General features: G+C 52.2%; 1 protein-coding gene across 1 annotated transcript in view; it reads right to left on the reverse strand.

Moving 5' to 3' along the window:
* CNGB1 (cyclic nucleotide gated channel subunit beta 1) overlaps nucleotides 1-17,943 on the reverse strand; it is a 64,900-nt gene that overhangs the window by 14,680 nt on the left and 32,277 nt on the right. Inside the window, 11 exon segments of the mRNA XM_055332134.1 lie at nucleotides 1,900-1,983; nucleotides 2,087-2,184; nucleotides 4,051-4,210; nucleotides 4,916-5,057; nucleotides 9,805-9,927; nucleotides 10,736-10,800; nucleotides 12,684-12,770; nucleotides 13,048-13,098; nucleotides 13,822-14,030; nucleotides 14,917-15,072; nucleotides 16,122-16,279. Coding sequence (XP_055188109.1) covers nucleotides 1,900-1,983; nucleotides 2,087-2,184; nucleotides 4,051-4,210; nucleotides 4,916-5,057; nucleotides 9,805-9,927; nucleotides 10,736-10,800; nucleotides 12,684-12,770; nucleotides 13,048-13,098; nucleotides 13,822-14,030; nucleotides 14,917-15,072; nucleotides 16,122-16,279 — 1,333 coding nt within the window.

Below are 17,943 nucleotides of genomic sequence, written 5' to 3' on the forward strand. Positions count from 1 at the left end.
TCAGACTGCAATCAGAAACACCCAGTCTACCATGCACCTTCCAATCCTCATGCCCTCACAGTCCCCTGCCACATAGGATGTTTGAAAGGAGAGAGAGCAAAATAGATAAATTGATTACACTTTGTACTCATTCGACAAACGTTTCCTGGGCGTCTCACACGTGCATGAGCTTCTTAACAGGAAGAAAGTCTCATGTCCCTGTTCTGCGTCCAATTTGACACAGGGCTGAAGGGTCTAAAGAGCTCACCCTCACCTCACTAACCGCCCTGGGGTGGGCAATCAATGGTGGGAGGCGACAGGTGGGGGGAGGGGGGTGCCAATCTCAGCAAGATCAGCGCAGCGCAAAACTGGACAGCAGAGGGCGCCATTCCCACTTGCTCATCAAGTGCTCTCCTCAACTCTCCCCTGCCAACTCCAACCACCTGGTTCAGTCTTGCTCCTTTGCCAGCAAGTTCTACATTACCCAAGGATAGTAACAGCGGCAGTGGCACCGACTCTGCCAGCACGGTGCCAAACTCTGTAGGCCCAGCTTATTCAATTTTCACAACCACCCCAGGAGGGAGTACCAGCAGCATCCCTACTTTACCCATGAGAAGCGAGAGACTCAGAGGGGCAAGCCACTGCCCCAAGGTGCACAGCTAGGAAGTAGCCCTGGTGTCAGACAAATCACCCAAACCCCTCTTGGCCTCTAGGGCTGCAGCTTTAAGTTCTCAACCATCTCTAGCACTGTCTCCTCAGTCCCCACGGCTCTCTGCTTCCGGAAACTTCACTACTGTACAGTATACAACTTTGGCATGGGGGCCTTCTTGGGCTGGGGTTTCCTGCGTCTCAGAGGGGTTGCTTGGGTGTTATGTTCACCCCTGTACACACACCCAGCCTGAACAGCTCTGTAACAGGGGAGCTGAAATCTGAGTTCTTGCCTTTCCACCCTAACCACCCACTCAGAGGTGACCTTGGTCTCACCGTGTATCCCAGGGAATGGGAACAGAAAGGGCCTCAACACTGTGTAGCCCCAGGTTCAAATCCAAATGTGTTCTAGGATATGATGGGCAGTTTAAGGAATGAAGGGAGCCTGGTAGAGGGCAGTGGGGAGGGCTGGGGCCTGTGGAATCAGGAGGGAGGGTGATGTCCCGCCTTCAGGAGCAACCCCTTCTTCACTCCAGTAGACTCTTGCTATTTGGGACAGTGGAGCTCAGTTTTCAGCCAGAAGTCTGGATTTTTATGTAAGACCTTCAAATTTTTTAAAGGTTGGGAACTGATCCAACTTTTTTTTTTTTTAAGATTAGGAAGAAAGGGGAGCCTGGGATCCAGTCCTGCATCCAGCCTGCTTCTCCCTCTCCCTCTGCCTGTCTCTCTGCCTACTTTGGCTCTCTCTCTCTGCGTCAAATAAATAAATAAATAAATAAATAAATAAATAAATAAATAAATAATTTTTTAAAATTAGGGTAAAAAACCCCACACCCCAAACCACAAAACAATGTATGGGCTGATTCCTATATGAAGGCCACCAGTTTGCAACCTCCAACCTACCCCAGCCCCATTTTCCTGATAGGAAGACCAAGACCCTGGAAGCAGCTCCATCTATAGAGTCAAGGCCCTACCTCCTGCTCGGCCCCTTACTTTCCTTTTCTGGAAAGCGGGGTTCCTCATCCCAGTCCTGGTCCTGTGTCCTGAGCAGAGCCTGAGGCACACCTGGGTTCAATGCCTGGAGCCAGACAAAGCCTCCACATGCCAAACAACCCGGGAGCCCTGGGGTCAGCTCTCCCTCCCCAGGGATGCCGCTCTCCCTGGGCTTGCCAACACTCCCAGGCCTCCAAAGGCACCCCCTTCAGCCCAGCTCCCAGCAGGCAGGTGCACCGTAAATCCCAGACTGTCTTGCAGCTGCCTCGGGCCACTCACCTTCTTGCACACATAATCGTTGGGCAGATAGACGACAGAACGAAGCCTCTTCAGCATGTCAAAGATCAACTGCCGGTCACAGCCCTGTCCCCAAGAAGAGGGTAAAAGAATGCCTGTTTAGGGGACTATGTGGCCTCGGGGCCTTCCCAGAAGCCCGGGGATGGGGGTTCTGGGGGGGGGGCCATACCTGGAAGAGAGCCACTTTGCTGACAATGTTATAGTTCACGTCGATGGCAAGGTCCAGCCGCATCTTGTCTGGAAGCTGCACCATCAGTTCTGACTCGTCTGGAAAGGAGACCCTGGCAAGTGTCAGAGGCACATCCAGGCCTCTGCCCCACCCTCCCACGGGGCCCTGGCCACACCATTCCTCTGCACCCCCCCCAGACCACGCTATACAGGGAGAGTCCCCTCTCTGGGTTGTTCAGATGCTATTCCCTGTGCAGGGAACACCCTCATGTCCTTCCCTGGTTAACTTCTACTCATTCTTCAGACCCCAGGACTAACGTCATCTCCTCCAAGAAGCCTTCCCTGGAGATCCCCATGCCCAGACATTCTGTTTAGCAGTCTCTGTGCTGTAGCACTGATCACACCCCTCATTGCAATGGTTTCTTCCCACCAGCCCGAGAACTGAAGTATATGGAACACTTTTTTACAGAGAGCTTTACAAAGGTGGTTTTAGTAAATCTTCCCAACAACCCGAGAGGTCTCCACTACTATAATCTCCACTTTGCAGAAAGGGAGGCTCAGGAGGGCGGTGACTTGCCCACAGCCACGCAACCCAGGGGAAATGGCATCCGCCCCCACCCCGGTTGTGGGGTCCAGGGCCCGTCCCAGGAGAGCAGGGGCCGAGAGCGTTTTGCCAGTGATGGGGTCCGCCCCTCCCAGCAGAGCGCCTGGCACAGAATGAATGTCGAGACCAGGGATAGGAAATGCACTGCCTGACCTCAATCCCGACGCCCCCCCGCTGCACCACCATTATTTATGGGCTCAAGTGTGGATCTGCACGACCCTGGCCCTCTCCTGTGGCTCCTTCGTGTGGAAGAGGGCAATGGTTCAGATGTCACAGGGCTGTCACTTGGACAGAATGAGGCAATGGACGGCAACATGTCTTTACAGACTGAGTGCAATAGCAGCGGATAGCAGCGAAGGCTCGACCACTCACTGTCCACAGATTTGACAGCCCCTCGGCTCAGGAGATTTGGAGCTGAAGTGTGGCTTCTTCAGAGAGGGAAGCGCGTGGAAGCAGCGGGGCCCTTGAATCAGCTGAGACAGTTGAGGGGGTTCTAAGGCACAGTGCCAGTGGCCCACTGGCTTATCAGGGGCATTCAAAATGATGTCTAAGCTCTGAAAACAAAATTACTAGCGCCCCAAGATTTAAAAAAAAGACTGGGGAGAAAATGTGTGACTTAATTAACGTATAAGTAGCACATTCAAATTTAATTAAGAATTTCATTAGAATTAACGAAAACTTCACTACATTTAAAAACAATGTACAGGGGCACCCGGGTGGCTCAGTGGTGGATTGGTGTGATCCTGGGGTTCCGGGATCGGGTCCCATGTGGGGCTCCCTGCATGGAGCCTGCTTCTCCCTCTGCCTGTGTCTCTGCCTCTCTAAGTGTCTCTCATGAATAAATACATAAAATCTTAAAAGAAAAAAAAAAGAAAGAAAACAACGTACAGGTAAGTTTCCCCCACTTCACAAGGGTCACTGAGCCCACCCTATCATTGGCAAGAAAGCAGAAATGGTGGTGAATTAAAGGCATTGTTGTGGCCAAAGAATCTCAGAAGCAAAGCATAACATCAAAAAACCTACCAAAAACTATGTGTATGTGTGTATGTATATGGAAGAGTAAGAGAGGGGCCTTCCTCCTGCCCCGATTCCTACTGTACTTCCATCTCTGATGGGGACACATCTCAGAGGTGATGGGGGGCAGGGCACCTCAAGTCTTCAGGGGTCTCCTGACAGCCCAGTTGGGGGTACCTCATGGGCCTCCCTTAGGCCCCCCTCACTTGAAAATGTTGGGGCCACAGCCAAGAGGCCCCAGTGCTCAGGACCTCAGGGACACAGGGCAGAGGCAGGGGCCAGGAAGGCAGGGGCCCAGGAGGAGGTGGCCAGGGGATAGCTGGTGGCACCCAGAGCACCCATCTTACCCAGCATGCCTTGGGACTGCCAGGTGTACTCGTACCAGGTCTTGACACGGTTCTGCACGGACCTGGGGATCTTGTAGAAATTCATGTATTTCACTGTGCTGTCCATGCAGCTGCGGTAGTAGGTCTGCCCTGCGGTGGCGGCCCCCACCACGTCTCTCATCTAGGGGAAAAGTGGAAGAGTCAAGGGTCAGAGTGGGGCTTTGGGGCTGTGCATCATGAGCACGTTTACTCTACACAGACGAGGGGTGCTCGAGGAAGGGGGATCAGGAGGGAGGGAGGCTGCCGACAGGGGTAGGCAGGAGCGAGGCTGCTGACCGCCCGAGCAGCCTCAGGCCCTGGAGCCCCACCAGGAGGAAAGGCCTCACTGGGCTGGGCTGCTTCTGGTCCCACCTGGCCCCTTGATGCCTAAAGCCACTTTGACCTCAGGGAAGAAATGTGAACCTGATGTACTACTGCTTGGGGCAGGACCCAATTCTGAGGCCGCCTGACTCTGGCTTCCTGCACTGAATAGAATATGAGATGGAGCCCTCCCCCTGCACATTAGACACCCCCAGGGGTTTCTCTCCAAGGGAGCAGTCCAAATCCCCAGGCTTTGCAGACAGCCATTCAGCCCCGCTCCGCAAAGATAACCCAAAGGGACCAACCTTTCCAATGGAAGCAACGGTAGAGAAGATTGGGACCTAGACCCCCACCCCCACCCCTTTCACCCAGCAGGTCCCAGAACTCCAGGTTCCTGAGTCTAGGACTCATGCTCTTTCCCAGACTTAGTCCAAAAGGAATGACCACAGATGGTGACATTTCTGGCAGTAGTGGGAGGGGCCCTGGCAGACGGGTGGGTGGCAAGCCAGACTGGTGACCCAGCTACCTGTCCGATCATCACAGAGAAAGCAAAGACACCCGTGAAATAGTTCAGCCCCTGGAAGACAATTTCAAAGAGCGTTCTGGGGTCAGGCAGCCCACCAATGGTGATGAGGGTCTTCACAGCCCAGTAGTAACAGCGAATGTAACTAGAGAGAGAAGAGGAAGGGGACCTCGGTCAGCAAAGGCCCCACCCTGCTGAGCCTGGGTGGCCTGGCTCTGACAGCTGTGCAAGATGCAAACGCTTTATTTCTAAGTACAAGGAAAACAGCTTCACACCCACAGAGCCCTGCGGTTTGCCGAGCGTGCTCATAGATGCAGAGGCATGTTGTCACCTCCATATACAGATTTGGAAACTGAGGCTCCAGGAGATTGCTAGAAAGACTTGGCAGGAGGATAGACCAGGGTCTTCTGACTCCTGACGTCTGGGCTCCCTCTATATTCTTTCAATTTCCACAAACTTCCCTTTGCCATCCCGCCACATTGGTTCATGGAAAGCAAGAGCGACTTTGCACTTGAAAGACATATCAGGACTACCTTTTCTGACACTCTGCTTTTCCCACTCCTTTTCCAGATAGGGAAACTGAGGTCCCAGAAGGCAAAGGAAACAGTCATGGTCACCAGCTGGCCAGGTACAGAGCTGGGATTAGAATTCAGGCTGTCATCTGCTTCTCGGAGCTTCACCCACTGTTAGTAACACCTCTACACAAGTGCATGAACCTAGGAAGGGAGGTCTGGGTGATAGTGTCCTACTGGGTGGTAGAAGGCATAGGAGATGCCCCAAGTTTATCTCATTATCACAGAGAAGTAAGAGTCCTTCATACATCTGTTCACACCTTCAGGCTGTGCCCTTCCAGTGGGTGAGGTGAGCAAGGCTCAAGGACAGGGCAAGCCCAGCTGTCCTGCCTTCCTCCCTGGGCGTGCAGGAAGTGTCCAGAGCCTGCCCCACCTCCAGCGTCCTGATACACCCACACTTCTGAGGTCCCTGCTCAGCACCAGAACCAAGACCATCATCTGGCTGGCAAAGATCACCCAGTCTGATGATGACCCCAATCGGGTTCCCCCCTGGGGCTCTGTTCACCAGCTATTTTTGCAGAGCTGTGGTCAGAACATGGGCTCTGGGTGGGACTGCCTGGGCTCAAACCCAGCTCCACCACTTCCTAGCTGCATAACATGGACAAATTATTAATCTCAGCAAGCCTTGGCTTCTTTCTCCTAAAATGGACATGGCAATAGAACATCCTTCACAGGGGGGATCGTGAGGACAAAATGAGGCGCTAGAAGAGCTCCCGGGACATGATGAGCTCTCAGTAAACGTCTGCTACCAGAGCTTTCTCTGTCGCTGGCACCGGCCACATGCCCGCCCGCAGTAGGGAACAACAGACTCGCCTGTGTCCTCAAGCAGCTCACCATCTAATGGACAGCACGAAATCGTGCAAAGAGCCCTGGGAGGGAGCCCTGCAACGGAGCAGAGGTTACTGAGGAGTTATGTTGGAGGGGCTGGAGGGGTCTCCGCCTCTGACTACGAGCTAGGAGGCCTGGGGTGGGGTGCTGGGTAACTCTGGGCGACCCTGCTCCTCCTTCCGCCCTGGTACTAGACATCTCGCAGCAAGGGTCTCCCCAGTAAAGCCCCGGTCATACCGCCCCCCGGCCACCAGAGGGCGTGCAAAGCAGCCTTAAGCAGAGAATGAGGGAGCACCTGTCTGGGAGCTCAGGGAGTGCCCCTAGGCCACCAACAGAAAGGCATGGGAGCAAGGTCCCCAAGCCTCTCCCCAGACGCTTTCTGGTTGGAGGAAACTTCTACTGATGTGGCCCATCTCAGGGGCTTGAAGTCCTGGCATCTTCCCTGCTACTGGGCCTGTGGGGACCCCTGCGTGCTCCAGGCCAGGCAGAAGCAGAGCAGGATGGGAGACCCCCATAGGTGTGAGCTTCCTCAAGCCCCTGGGCCAGAGCAGACACTCAACAAACGGTCACTACTTTGAAAGTAATTTACCCATGATATTGGATTTTTGGAGGGATCCTTCACTATTTGTGCTTTTTTGCACATATTGGGGGTTCCCTGTAGGATTTTGTTTGGAGAAAAGTAGTGCTGCCAAGACAGAGTGTCCCTTCTAAGGTCCCTGTAGGAGGAAGTCCCTGATAGCTGTCCCCTGTCTTCCCCTTCTCTGCTTGCCATTCCATCCCAGACCTGCCCATGATAGGTGTGCCAGGCTCAATCCTGGGACCTAGGTTTTTAGCTTGTTGGAGCACAAACCCCTTTGTGAATCTAAGGAAAGCTAGCAACCTTCTCCTTCAGGAAGCCAGCATGTCCTCAAAATTTAGCTCCAATTCCCAGGAGGGTGGTGGTGGGGCCACCCTCTACGTGTCTGGATCCCGGGTTAGGAACCTCTCTCCTGGTATACCAGCTTCCCTGTAAGAATGACTGTAGCTAGAAAATGGCCACTGACTACTGTCCAGGCATGACCTGGACATGCTGCACACATTAGTTTATCATTCCCCACAAGAAATCTCAATGTAGGGACGCCTGGGTGGCTCAGTGGTGGAGCGCCTGCCTTTGGCTCAGGTCGTGATCCCTGGGTCCTGGGATCAAGTCCTGTATCAGGCTCCCTGCATGGAGTCTGCTTCTCCCTCTGCCTGTGTCTCTGCCTCTCTCTCTCTCTGTGTGTCTCATGAATAAATAAATAAAGTCTTTTTTAAAAAGAAGAAATCTGAATGTAACACCATCTTCAAGTTGTAGAAGAGAAACTGAGTCTCAGGAAGGGAGGGGCCTCCACCAAGGTCACAGAACGAGTTTTAATGAATAGCTTCTGTTCTTCCCTTCCCTGGACTCCTAAAGTCTGTGCCCAGGCTCTCCAGGCTCACACCCCCGATCTGGACTCCAAGTGTTCCTGCTTACCTTCTCACATGGCCCTCCCTCCCCATGATGATACCAACCCTTTGTCAGGGCCTTTTGTTGCTTCTCCTATCAGGTCCCTGGGCTTCCTGCCTATCTTGTTGGTCCATCCTCCCCTCAACCATCACCAGCAGAGTCATCTTTCTGAGATCCCCCTGGGCCCTGTCATCTTCCTGCTTCCAAGGTTTTGAGGCAAGAGGTGAGAGGGTAGCCCGGGTAGCTTTCCGCATCCATCTGACCATTACAAATGTGGCCGCATACGGGAACTCCCTATACTTCCCCATCGGCTCTTCTGTTAAACCTGGAACTGCTCTAAAAAAACATAGTGTACTAACTACAAAAATAATATATATATTTTTAATCTTAGAAATGTTCATATCCTTGGCCGTGCCATCCCCCTTCAGGAATTTATTATGAGGAAACACTCAGGTCAGAGGACAAAGATGCTCACTGCAGCATCCTGGGTCAGACAGAAGAACTGGAGGCATACCTCCAGAGCCCAACGATGAGGGCATAGTCAAATAAACACTGGCCTCTCTGCACGGCAGGGATATTACTATTGTGGTTTAAAAAAAATTAATGATGGGCAGATATGCATGATATTATGTTATTCTATATCCCTGTGGATGACATATTTTTCCACATTTTCACATTTCTAAAACTGGGATGTCTCTTAAAATCTATGGGTACATTTGTTGTAATTTTTTTTCTTTTTTTGCAAAAAGCTGTATTGACTCAAAAATGCATCACAGAATGGACTACATCTTACAATGCAAGAAATAGAGTAAAGAATGTTCCTGATCTTTCTTTAATAATCAGAATAAAAATATATGAAATGAAGAACAGCAAAGAAGAACCCCATACTGGGGTCCCCATGGCTCAGAACCACACTATCCCATTAAAATATGATGAGACCCGCATACCGAATTTAAAACTTTTTCCAGTTGCTACATTTCCTCAAAGTAAAATGAAACAGGTGAAATTAATTTCAATAACATTTTTTAGTGACCCAAAATATCAAAATGAATATCATTTCAATGCATAACCAAAGTTTTGGGCATTAGTAATAAGGCAATTGACGTGTTTCTTCATATCTTCTGAACCCGTGTGTATTTCACATCTTAGTCACGCTGCGTTTTAAATATTGGTGGCCCCTGGTGGCTAGTGGCCATGATATTGGGTAGCCCCTGCCACCACACAAGAGGGCTCCCAGAGCCCTGACTCCACCATTTTGCAACTCCCCCAAGGCTTCTCTGCCCCTTCCCTCCACCTACCAAGGCCAAAATCAAATGCAGCTTTTTGGAACTGACTGTCCTGTGCCACGTTCCCCATGCTTCTCTGGCACCAGGCAGATGGTGCGCTGGTTAAGACTGCAGACACACTGCCCAGGTTCAAATCCCAGCTCTGGAACTTATGAACGAACTGTGCGACCTTGGGAAGTCATTTCTCATCTGTAAGATGGGAATGATGTACCTATCTCATGTGATTCCTAGAAGGATTCAATGAGTTACTTTGCTAAGTACTTAAACCAGGGCTGGTACAGAATAAGCATTCTCTGCTGTAAGGGCTCGCTGCTCGGGTTAGTAGAAGTACCATTGACATCGTCATTATTTGAACACGTCCCACAACGTATGGCAGCTCTCTGGTCTGGCAAGCAGGTTTCACCTTGTTTGCCAGCTCCCGCGTGGCTAGCGACGCCCAGGGAGCTATGTTGAGAAGTGCGCTTTGGCCTCCTTCCCACTTGGCTGTGTCCATGGAGTAGAGAAGTAGGCACACACGTGAGGTGAATTTGCCAAGTCTACTAGGCTTTAGGAGGCTGAAAGGATCTTTCTAGCAGGTCTAGTTTCTTTCTGTGCCTCCCTCTGCCTAGCACATGGCAGGTGCTCAGGAAACGTGAGCTCAGTGAGGACACAGACACATGGTCCTCATACTTTTTCATGGCAGCAATGGGACCTCTTTCCAGGACTCTCTGGATTAGAGCCCCAGGAGGGTGACTGGCTCACCTGTTTCCCACACCATCGTAAACCCAGTGAGTGGAGCCAAGGCCCTGATAGGCAGATGCCCAGTAATACAGACAGGAGTTGACATGCAGACTGTAGAGCAAGTAGGCCGTGGTCCTGATGACCCTGCGGGAGAAGGAAAGGTGTGACCACAGCAACGGGAAGGGTGGCCATGATCTGTCACCCAGGGGGACTGTGGGAAACAAGCCTACCTTCACCTCCCCTGACACCCGCCTCAGACATCTCCCTGCTGGAGCTTCATGGCCCTGTCCCTCGGCCTGGCAGGATGGACACCTGGCTGATGGAAACCAGCCAGTGGCCGGACTGGGCCAAGTGGATGCTGTTTTGAGACTTGGACAGTTAGGGATGGTGGCCTGTGAATGGCAAATCGTCAAGGCCAGGAGCTGGAATGGCCCTGAGTTCCATGTGCAGATGGTTCTGGGGGCAGGAAGGACAGAGGGGGTGTATCCTTGGAGAGGGCCAGAGAAGGGACAGATGCGTGCAGAGAAGCACCACTCGAGAGCAACGTGGAGGAGCTTTGTCCCTGAGTGTGGCCGGCTGGTCTAGTGCCCCCGACGAGAGTTGGCCCACCGTCCTTACACACAGCCTCCCTATGTTCGAGCCAGGTTGAGGCACCCAGTTCCCTGAGCTGAGATCAAAATGAGGCCCAGCTCCCTGGAAACAGTGGCGAGCCGTGCATAGGAACCTCTGTGCGCTCTCCTCACAATTGGGGGAAATGGGACATTCTTGGTTCTTTAAAAAAACAAACATCCCTTTAGAGAAGGGCCAGGAAGAGGCCTGGCTTCCGGTAGCACTGGGGCCTGCAGGGCCAGGGGAGCTTGAAAGGGGAAGAAATATGAGCAGAGAATGCCTTGCTCCGTTGTTGCGGCAAACGGCCAGTGTACACGCACGTGTGTATGCGTGTGTGTCTCACCTGTAAACATAGGCTTTGCTGAGGATGGATTCCAGGCGGCTGTTAAATTCGAAGAAGGCCATGTACTGGGAAGAAGAGCAAAGCATGAGGACAGCCCGCCGTCCATGGGGGGTGTGCTACCCTCCCCTCTCCAGCCTGTTCCCCAGAACGGAGGCCTCTTTCTGCAGCGCCCCCCCACCGGAGGCTGGGCAGTGACACTCACAAATCAGAGGTCCTTAGCCCTCCCATGGGTGGTGGCCAGGAACCCCATTTACCAATCCGCTGGAAACTGTGACCCCCCCCCTTCCCACAGCAATTACATCCCATCCTGTTCTCACAGTTTGCATTTGTGTCAGGGGGGCTCCGAGACCATCTGAAGCCCATCGTGACATCTTCAGGGGGACATGCATCTCAGGTTTAGGACCCTGTTTTCAACGTCTATTTATAAAGGAAACCATTTTACAAAGAAACATCATCCCTACCACCCCTCACCTAGATCCTTCAAAGGCTTGTTTATAATAATACAATTATAGTAGTGACTGCTCTTCTTCACGAACACCTCTGCTTTTTATACATGGCCTCCTTATTTACACGTGAGCTATGTGGTATCATGCTCCTTTTACAGGGAGGAAATTGGCACTTCGTGAAGTTGAGTCACCTGCCCAGAGTACACAGCTGCTAAGTGACAGAGGCAGGATTTGAGCCCAGAGCATACTCATAACAGCAACACCTGGCACATGTATTGCTTGACATTTGAGAACAACAGTGAGGGAAATGCCCTGAGCCATGTACTGGTCATCCTCCAGGCAGTCATTCTAAAGTCCCCCCAGAGTTTGGGGGGGATGCTGGGGGCTGGGGGCTTGGATCTCTCTCCCCTTAGGCTCAGAATTTTTCCTGGGGTCGTGCTAAACATCAGACACATGAGTTATACACGCTCACCACCACCACCACGTGAACCCAGACATGGATCCCACCACTATGTGGGGAGTAAACCTCGGCTTGCTCTGCTCTTTGGCTCTAAAGAATCCTACCTCTGTAGCCCCCAGGGGGCTGGCACAAGTCGGATAAGACCCGTGCTGCTTCCAGGCTCGCCCTGCCTCTTGGGCAGCCGGGGAGCCCAGCGGTAGGATCTGCGCTCAATTCCAACACGATGTGCTGTCTTCTCTTCAGGGTCCTTGCCTGCTTCCTATTTTCCTCTGTCCTGTTTCTCCAGGTTATTCAGGGTATTGTGTTTGCCTCTTTTTGTGAATTCCCTCATTAGCGTTTTGGAGAAGAGGCAACAGTATCGCGTAAGGAGAGAGATGAATTTAATTGATCTGCCAGAAAAATCCATTTGGGAGCCTGCTTCTCTCTCTCCCCACCTCCCCACTTGTGTTCTCTCTCTCTCTCTCTCTCTCTCTCTCTCTCTCTCTCTCTCTCTCTCTCTTTCAAATAGATAAATAAAATCTTTTAAAAAATTAAAAGAAGAAACAGGTATTGGGCTGCACATCCAAATCGCTCCTGGGTACTTCCTGGCTCCTGTGACCTTGAGCAAGTGACCCAAGCTTTCCAAGCCTCAGTGTCCCCATCTTTCAGATGCACACCATCATAAAAGCAGAAGTCCCCCTGTTGTTTCCATAATTAATGCAAGCATAGACAGTGGAGGCAGGCTGCCTGGGTTCAAATCCGGACTCCATTCCTTCCGACCTGTGTGACCTAGGGCAAGTTACTGAACCTCTCTGGTAAAATGCTGGTACTAAACACTCATCTCACAGGGTGGAGGAGTAAGTACTCGTAAAACTTTGGGAATAATACCTAACACACAGCACAAGTGAGAAGCGCTAACACTTTTAGGGAACTTCCCAACCCCCCCCAACACCCTGAAGCGCCCCCCACCCTCCCTGCTACCCAGTGCTGCTCAGGGCAGAGCTCAAGATGGCAGGGCCAGCCCAGAGCCTGGGGGAGCCGAGGCCTCCGGTGGGAAGCCTACCTTCAAACAGCGGGGCAAGCGCAGTAGGGGATTCACGCCAAACTTCAAATACAGGAAGTCCAAGGGCAGGAGGCAGAGCATGTCCATCTGAAATCCCAGTGGGACACCACAGTGTATGAAATGGGCCGCACCAGGGGTTGGGGGGACGGGGAATGACAGGTCTCTTCCTTCAGGGGAAAAGTGCAGTCAGAATGCCCCAGGAGGGGGCACAGAACACTCCACCAACAAGCCTGTGTTTGCCCACCCAGAGTGATCCTGGTGGGAACCACATCACACCCGCCCCACAGCACCCAGGGTCCCCAGACACACTGCCTCCCAAGACCCGACAGAAGCTCGCCCGCCCCCCCCGCCCCCCAGCGCACACCTTAAAGCGACGAGATTTCAGGTAGTTGTCCCGCATTTCCTTCTTGTCTGTCTGAAAGAAACAGAATACCGACCGTGAGATGGCCGGAGAGCCTCATCCCTGACCCCGTGGGAGCAGCGTGGACATTCCTTAGACCCATGTGCTAAGAGCATGAGCCTAAAACTGAATGTCCAGCTAGGAGATGGGAATCTAGCTGGGGTGGGCTTGGACAACTGCCAAGTCAAAACCAGGACTCAGTTTCCTCCCCAGTAAGCAGGGCCTGTACCAGGGCACAGGGTCTCACCGGGTCCAAGCAGCATGCTCTTTGCAGGACCCCCCGGAAGCATTGTTGGCCACCAGTTCCCCACGCTGGCCGCTCTGCAGACATCATCTCAATCTGCCCTCACAGCAGCACTATGAAGCGGGAACAATTACTATCCCCATTTCACAGATGAGAAAACTGGGGCTCAGAGGTGGCAGGGGGGCTGCATCTAGTTATGGTAGTGCTGGGATTCGAACCAGATCCACCTAAAGGTCCTTCTCTGGTCCACTTTCCATCTTTCATTCCATCAGATGGTCCAGGAGCCCATTTCTCCCCTGAACAATATTTGGTGCGTGTAATTTGAACTAGCACAGGCAAATGTTACCGAGATCCTGGCACGGGCAGATGTTCCCAAGATCCTGTTCATTTGTCTCGTCTATCTCAGCAGCAGCAGCAACAGGGGGCAGGCTCCTGAAGGCCCTGGCTGCAGGGTCTGCCCCCACCCTGCCCGCCTCCACTTGCCCAGGACTCACAATGATGTCTCCCCCTCTGACAAACTGCAGGCGCAGCTGGAACACGGTGATGTCCAGGAGGTAGATGAGATCACATAGATAATCCATCAGCAGCCAGAGGTGGATGTTGTTTGGTGTCTGGTAAGGGAAGGCCCAGCGCACGGGGATCAGCCAACAGTTCCAGTTCCACGCCAGCACCACAAAGAACAGCCACAGGATGTACATCAGGTCTGCAGGGAGCGGAGGGACAGGAACATGCTAGATGTCAGCTGGAGGAGGGCTCCTCCACAGTAGGATTAGGGAAGGGCCTTCCTTCTTTCCACTTGTCTGTTCCTAGATGCGGCACTTCTGTGACTGGCGTGTGTGTGTGTGTGGGTGTGGGTGTGTATAAAACTATCTTTGATTCAAAAATAAATCACTGCTAGGCCCTAATAAACCAGAATACTCGAAGAGAGGCTATGGGGGCATTATTAGATAATAGGCAGCTAACTAGAAAACATGCTCTGTTTCCTATTGAAATATTTCCAAAAATGTATTTCCTGCTTTAGTAAATACACAATAGTAAATAATGGATAGAAGACAGACACATGGACAGGTGGATGGATGGATGGATCGTGGTCATGTGGTCATTTCCAAGGCCCGGTGGACACCAGGGGCCCTGTGCCCCCAGGACTTCCTGTGTGACCACGGGAGAGTCTCTCTCTGGCACCCACCCTGCCTCCCCAGGGAAGCCACAAGGAGAGGTCAGCTGAGAAAGGCTGGGAGGTTCTTCGTAAACTGTAAAGCGCTGTGCCCATATGAAGGGTTGTCATTCCTGAGGAATAGAACGTGGGCTAAGAGGGACGTGAGGGGAATTCGCTTTAGATGTAGAAGAATTTCTGCCCTTTCCTGCTCAGAGTAATAGATCCAGGAAGGGGCCAGCACGAGCAGAGTAGAAAGCAGACTTGACCAAGGGTCAGGGCTTCCGGGTCTGACTAGTCGTGCCTCAGTTTCCTTGTCTGTGCGGTGGGTGTGATAGTAGGTTCCTATTCGGGGCTTGCACTCCCCCGACTTCTCCCTCTTGTTCTGTCCTCACACAGTATGCCGTGGCAAGGCCCAGGCCCACCCAGGACTCACTGGTCAGCGGGTCGATGCTCTGGGGAAAGCGGTACGTCTTCCAGGGGCGGCGCTTGAACTTGCAGCAGAGCATGTCGCAATAGTGCTCCTCCTCCGCCTGCCCCACCTCAGCCGGCTTCACGACTGGGGCAGGCTCTGGGGCTTTCTTGGCCGGGGCTGTGGGATGACACCAGTGACCATCTGACCCTGCCCTGAGGCTCGGGCAAAGGATACAGGGAGAGGACTCCCAACCCCAGATTCTGGACCTGGATCCGAGGGAACCTGGCGCCACCTCACAACCTGCTGTCAGCCCTGCGTGCAGAAGCTGGGGTGCTCTCCTGCAGCAAACCCCACAGCACCTGCCCTGACACTCTTATCAGCTACCAGTCTGGAGCTGCTTCTCAGGAGCTGCCCAGAATGAGATGTTTCTGGACAAGTTGGATGTTTGAAAAAGTCTGTTTGTGCATCTGTGTTTAGACCCCCTCAGTTCTCTCTGGAGGGCTGGGGGCGTTTCGTACCCAGATTCCTACGACCCATGGCCAGAAGTCAGGGAAACCTTGCTCTGGGTTTTACAGAACAAGAACCTAGCTCCTTTATTTCTGAAATAGGACACTGAAGGGAACCAGAGCCTCCCTGTGCATTGAAGGCAATGTTGTTGGTGACCTAGAGGTTGAATTTTGTAGGTTCAATATGGTTGCATTTCTAGCTCTAGGACTCTGGATCCAGGCCCTGCTAGGTCCATTGTTGAGATCTGGGGCACAGTCCTCCTTTGGAAAGACCTGGAAAACCTCTCATTTCCCCCTGGAATCTTGAAAACAGGAAACTTTCAGGTAGCCCCATGAGACTATTCCAAATGAGGCCTCCAAAAAATAAGACTGCCTGGTTCCAGAGTGGGGTATGGACACCCTCTGTGTGTAAGTCCATGAGATGCCTCCCAGGCTGAACCACCTGCCTGCCAGAGGGAAAGGGCCAGAAGGGCCAATGAGGGTACTTTGCCCAGAGGGAGAGCCAAGTACAACTGGATCATCGGTCAGAACTTGACCTTATTTTGTCCCCTGGGTACATAGCTAAACCTGTACATACAGGACCCCAAAATCCAGACAGTGGGGACATAGGCCTTTCTCAAGCACCTCAACCATTTCCTTGGGGGTGCCCTCACCAGGAGTTTACAAGGGCTTTAGGGGCTCTGTTTCTGATAGGGTGAATCATCCAAGCTCTGGACTCACAGGGCTTTGGGCTCTCCTCATCGGAGGTGACATCAGGGTCGATGAGCTTCTCCTTCACCTTCTCCGTCCGCTCCTTGAAAAGCTTCACCAGCTCCTGGAGCCGGTCATTGATGATGGCGCTGTTCTGGCTGGCCGTGGAGGTTGCACGATCCTGGCCACTGTGGACACACCACCCGAAGTGAGTGGGCTGGAGGGGAAGGGACCCCTGTGCCCCCGGGCAAGAGCTGAATGGCATCTGTATTCCACCTGGCCTTAAGGAGGTAAAAGCTGTCCCGGTTTCCTTCTGACACCAGAAATATCAAATCCACTTTAATAGCTCCTAGGAGGAAATTCAGTCTGGGGCTAACACCCGGGGGCCCAGCTTTTAGAAAATGTACCACGTGGGATCTGATTCAGATGGAGAGTTCTGAGAAAACTTTGATCCCACTTGAGATTTAGGCAGCAAAGCTTAGAACTTAGATCAGGGCTGTTGGTCCCAATTCAGGGTTCACATGAGATTCGTGTCTGGGACAGATCAAAGAAGGGACGGGGCTATACTTTTGGCTCAGGAAATAGCTGGTGGAAAAGAATATTGTGGATATATTATGTAACCTTTTGGGGCGCCTGGGTGGCTCAATGGTTGAGTGTCTGCCTTTGGCTCAGGGTGTGATCCCGGGTCCTGGGATCAAGTCCCACATCCGATTCCCCTCAGGGAGCCTGCTTCTCTCTCTGCCTATGTCTCTGCCTCTGTGTGTGTGTGTGTGTGTCATGAATAAATCAATAAAATCTTTTTAAAAATTGTTTCCTTTTAACTTAAAGGAATTTAAACTGCATGCACTTGCAGCAAGAGAGACAGATGGACAGAGAGACAGCAAGAGAGAGAGTGCGAGTCTACCCACCACTCCACTCAGCATGGGGCAAGTGCCTGGAGTGAGCTGAGACAGGCTGTAAATCGGCTGTCCTTTGAGCAGCCTCACTGGGACCATTGTGCTGAGCTGAGTGTAATACTAGTATTTTCACATCTATTTGTTTTCATCCACAAAGGTAAAGAATGCAAGCCAGCTCCTCTCCCCGTGCTCACTTGATGAGGCAGGCTGGAGACAAGCAGTCCAGGGGCCTTAACAAGAGACAGCACAAAGGGGGGGTGGAGATGCCAGCTGCTAACCCACATCGGCTCCCGTGGGAGAGGTCGCTGGGCTGCAGACACCCAGCGAGGGGCTGCAGGTCCTGCGTGTGGCCGGGCGAGCTCCCACCAGGGGAACATGAATGGACATACTACATTACATGCATCCCTGAACCCCTTGCCTGGCATTCTCCCCTTCTAGGGGTGACCTGTGGGGTCTTGGAGGCCACATGAAGGTGGCAGAGCTGCTGTCAGCGGGGTCCCTAAACTGACTTAATGGAGCAGAACCCTCCACTGATCTAGTGACATGTTTATGATAAATGAGACATCTTGTTGCTTAAGCCACTGAATCTGTGGGGTCTATTTGTTACAGAGGCTGAGCCCACCTCGCTAGCGCATGGATCCCCACGCTGAACCCCCTAAGAGCCTTCAAGGGTAACTTTTATTATTATAACTGATTTCGGTCTTGTTTTCTGCTACTAAACTCTGACCCTGTCCCAACCCTACTGCATAAGATGGGACTCCACCGTATACTCAAATGGACCAGTGAACTAGGGGTGAGGTTTGTATTTTTTTTCCTGCTCCTCTAACATTTCTGAACTTTCCACAACTCTGTAAAACAAACTCCATAAATTATGGGTAAAAAAAAAAAAAAAGAAAAGAAAAAGAAAGAAAGAAAAGAAAAAAAAGCTGGGAGGAAAGTCTAGTGCCTCCTGTGGC

The sequence above is a fragment of the Nyctereutes procyonoides genome, unplaced genomic scaffold (genome assembly GCF_905146905.1).
Source record: "Nyctereutes procyonoides isolate TBG_1078 unplaced genomic scaffold, NYPRO_anot_genome, whole genome shotgun sequence".
In the NCBI taxonomy this organism is placed as follows: Eukaryota; Metazoa; Chordata; class Mammalia; order Carnivora; family Canidae; genus Nyctereutes; species Nyctereutes procyonoides.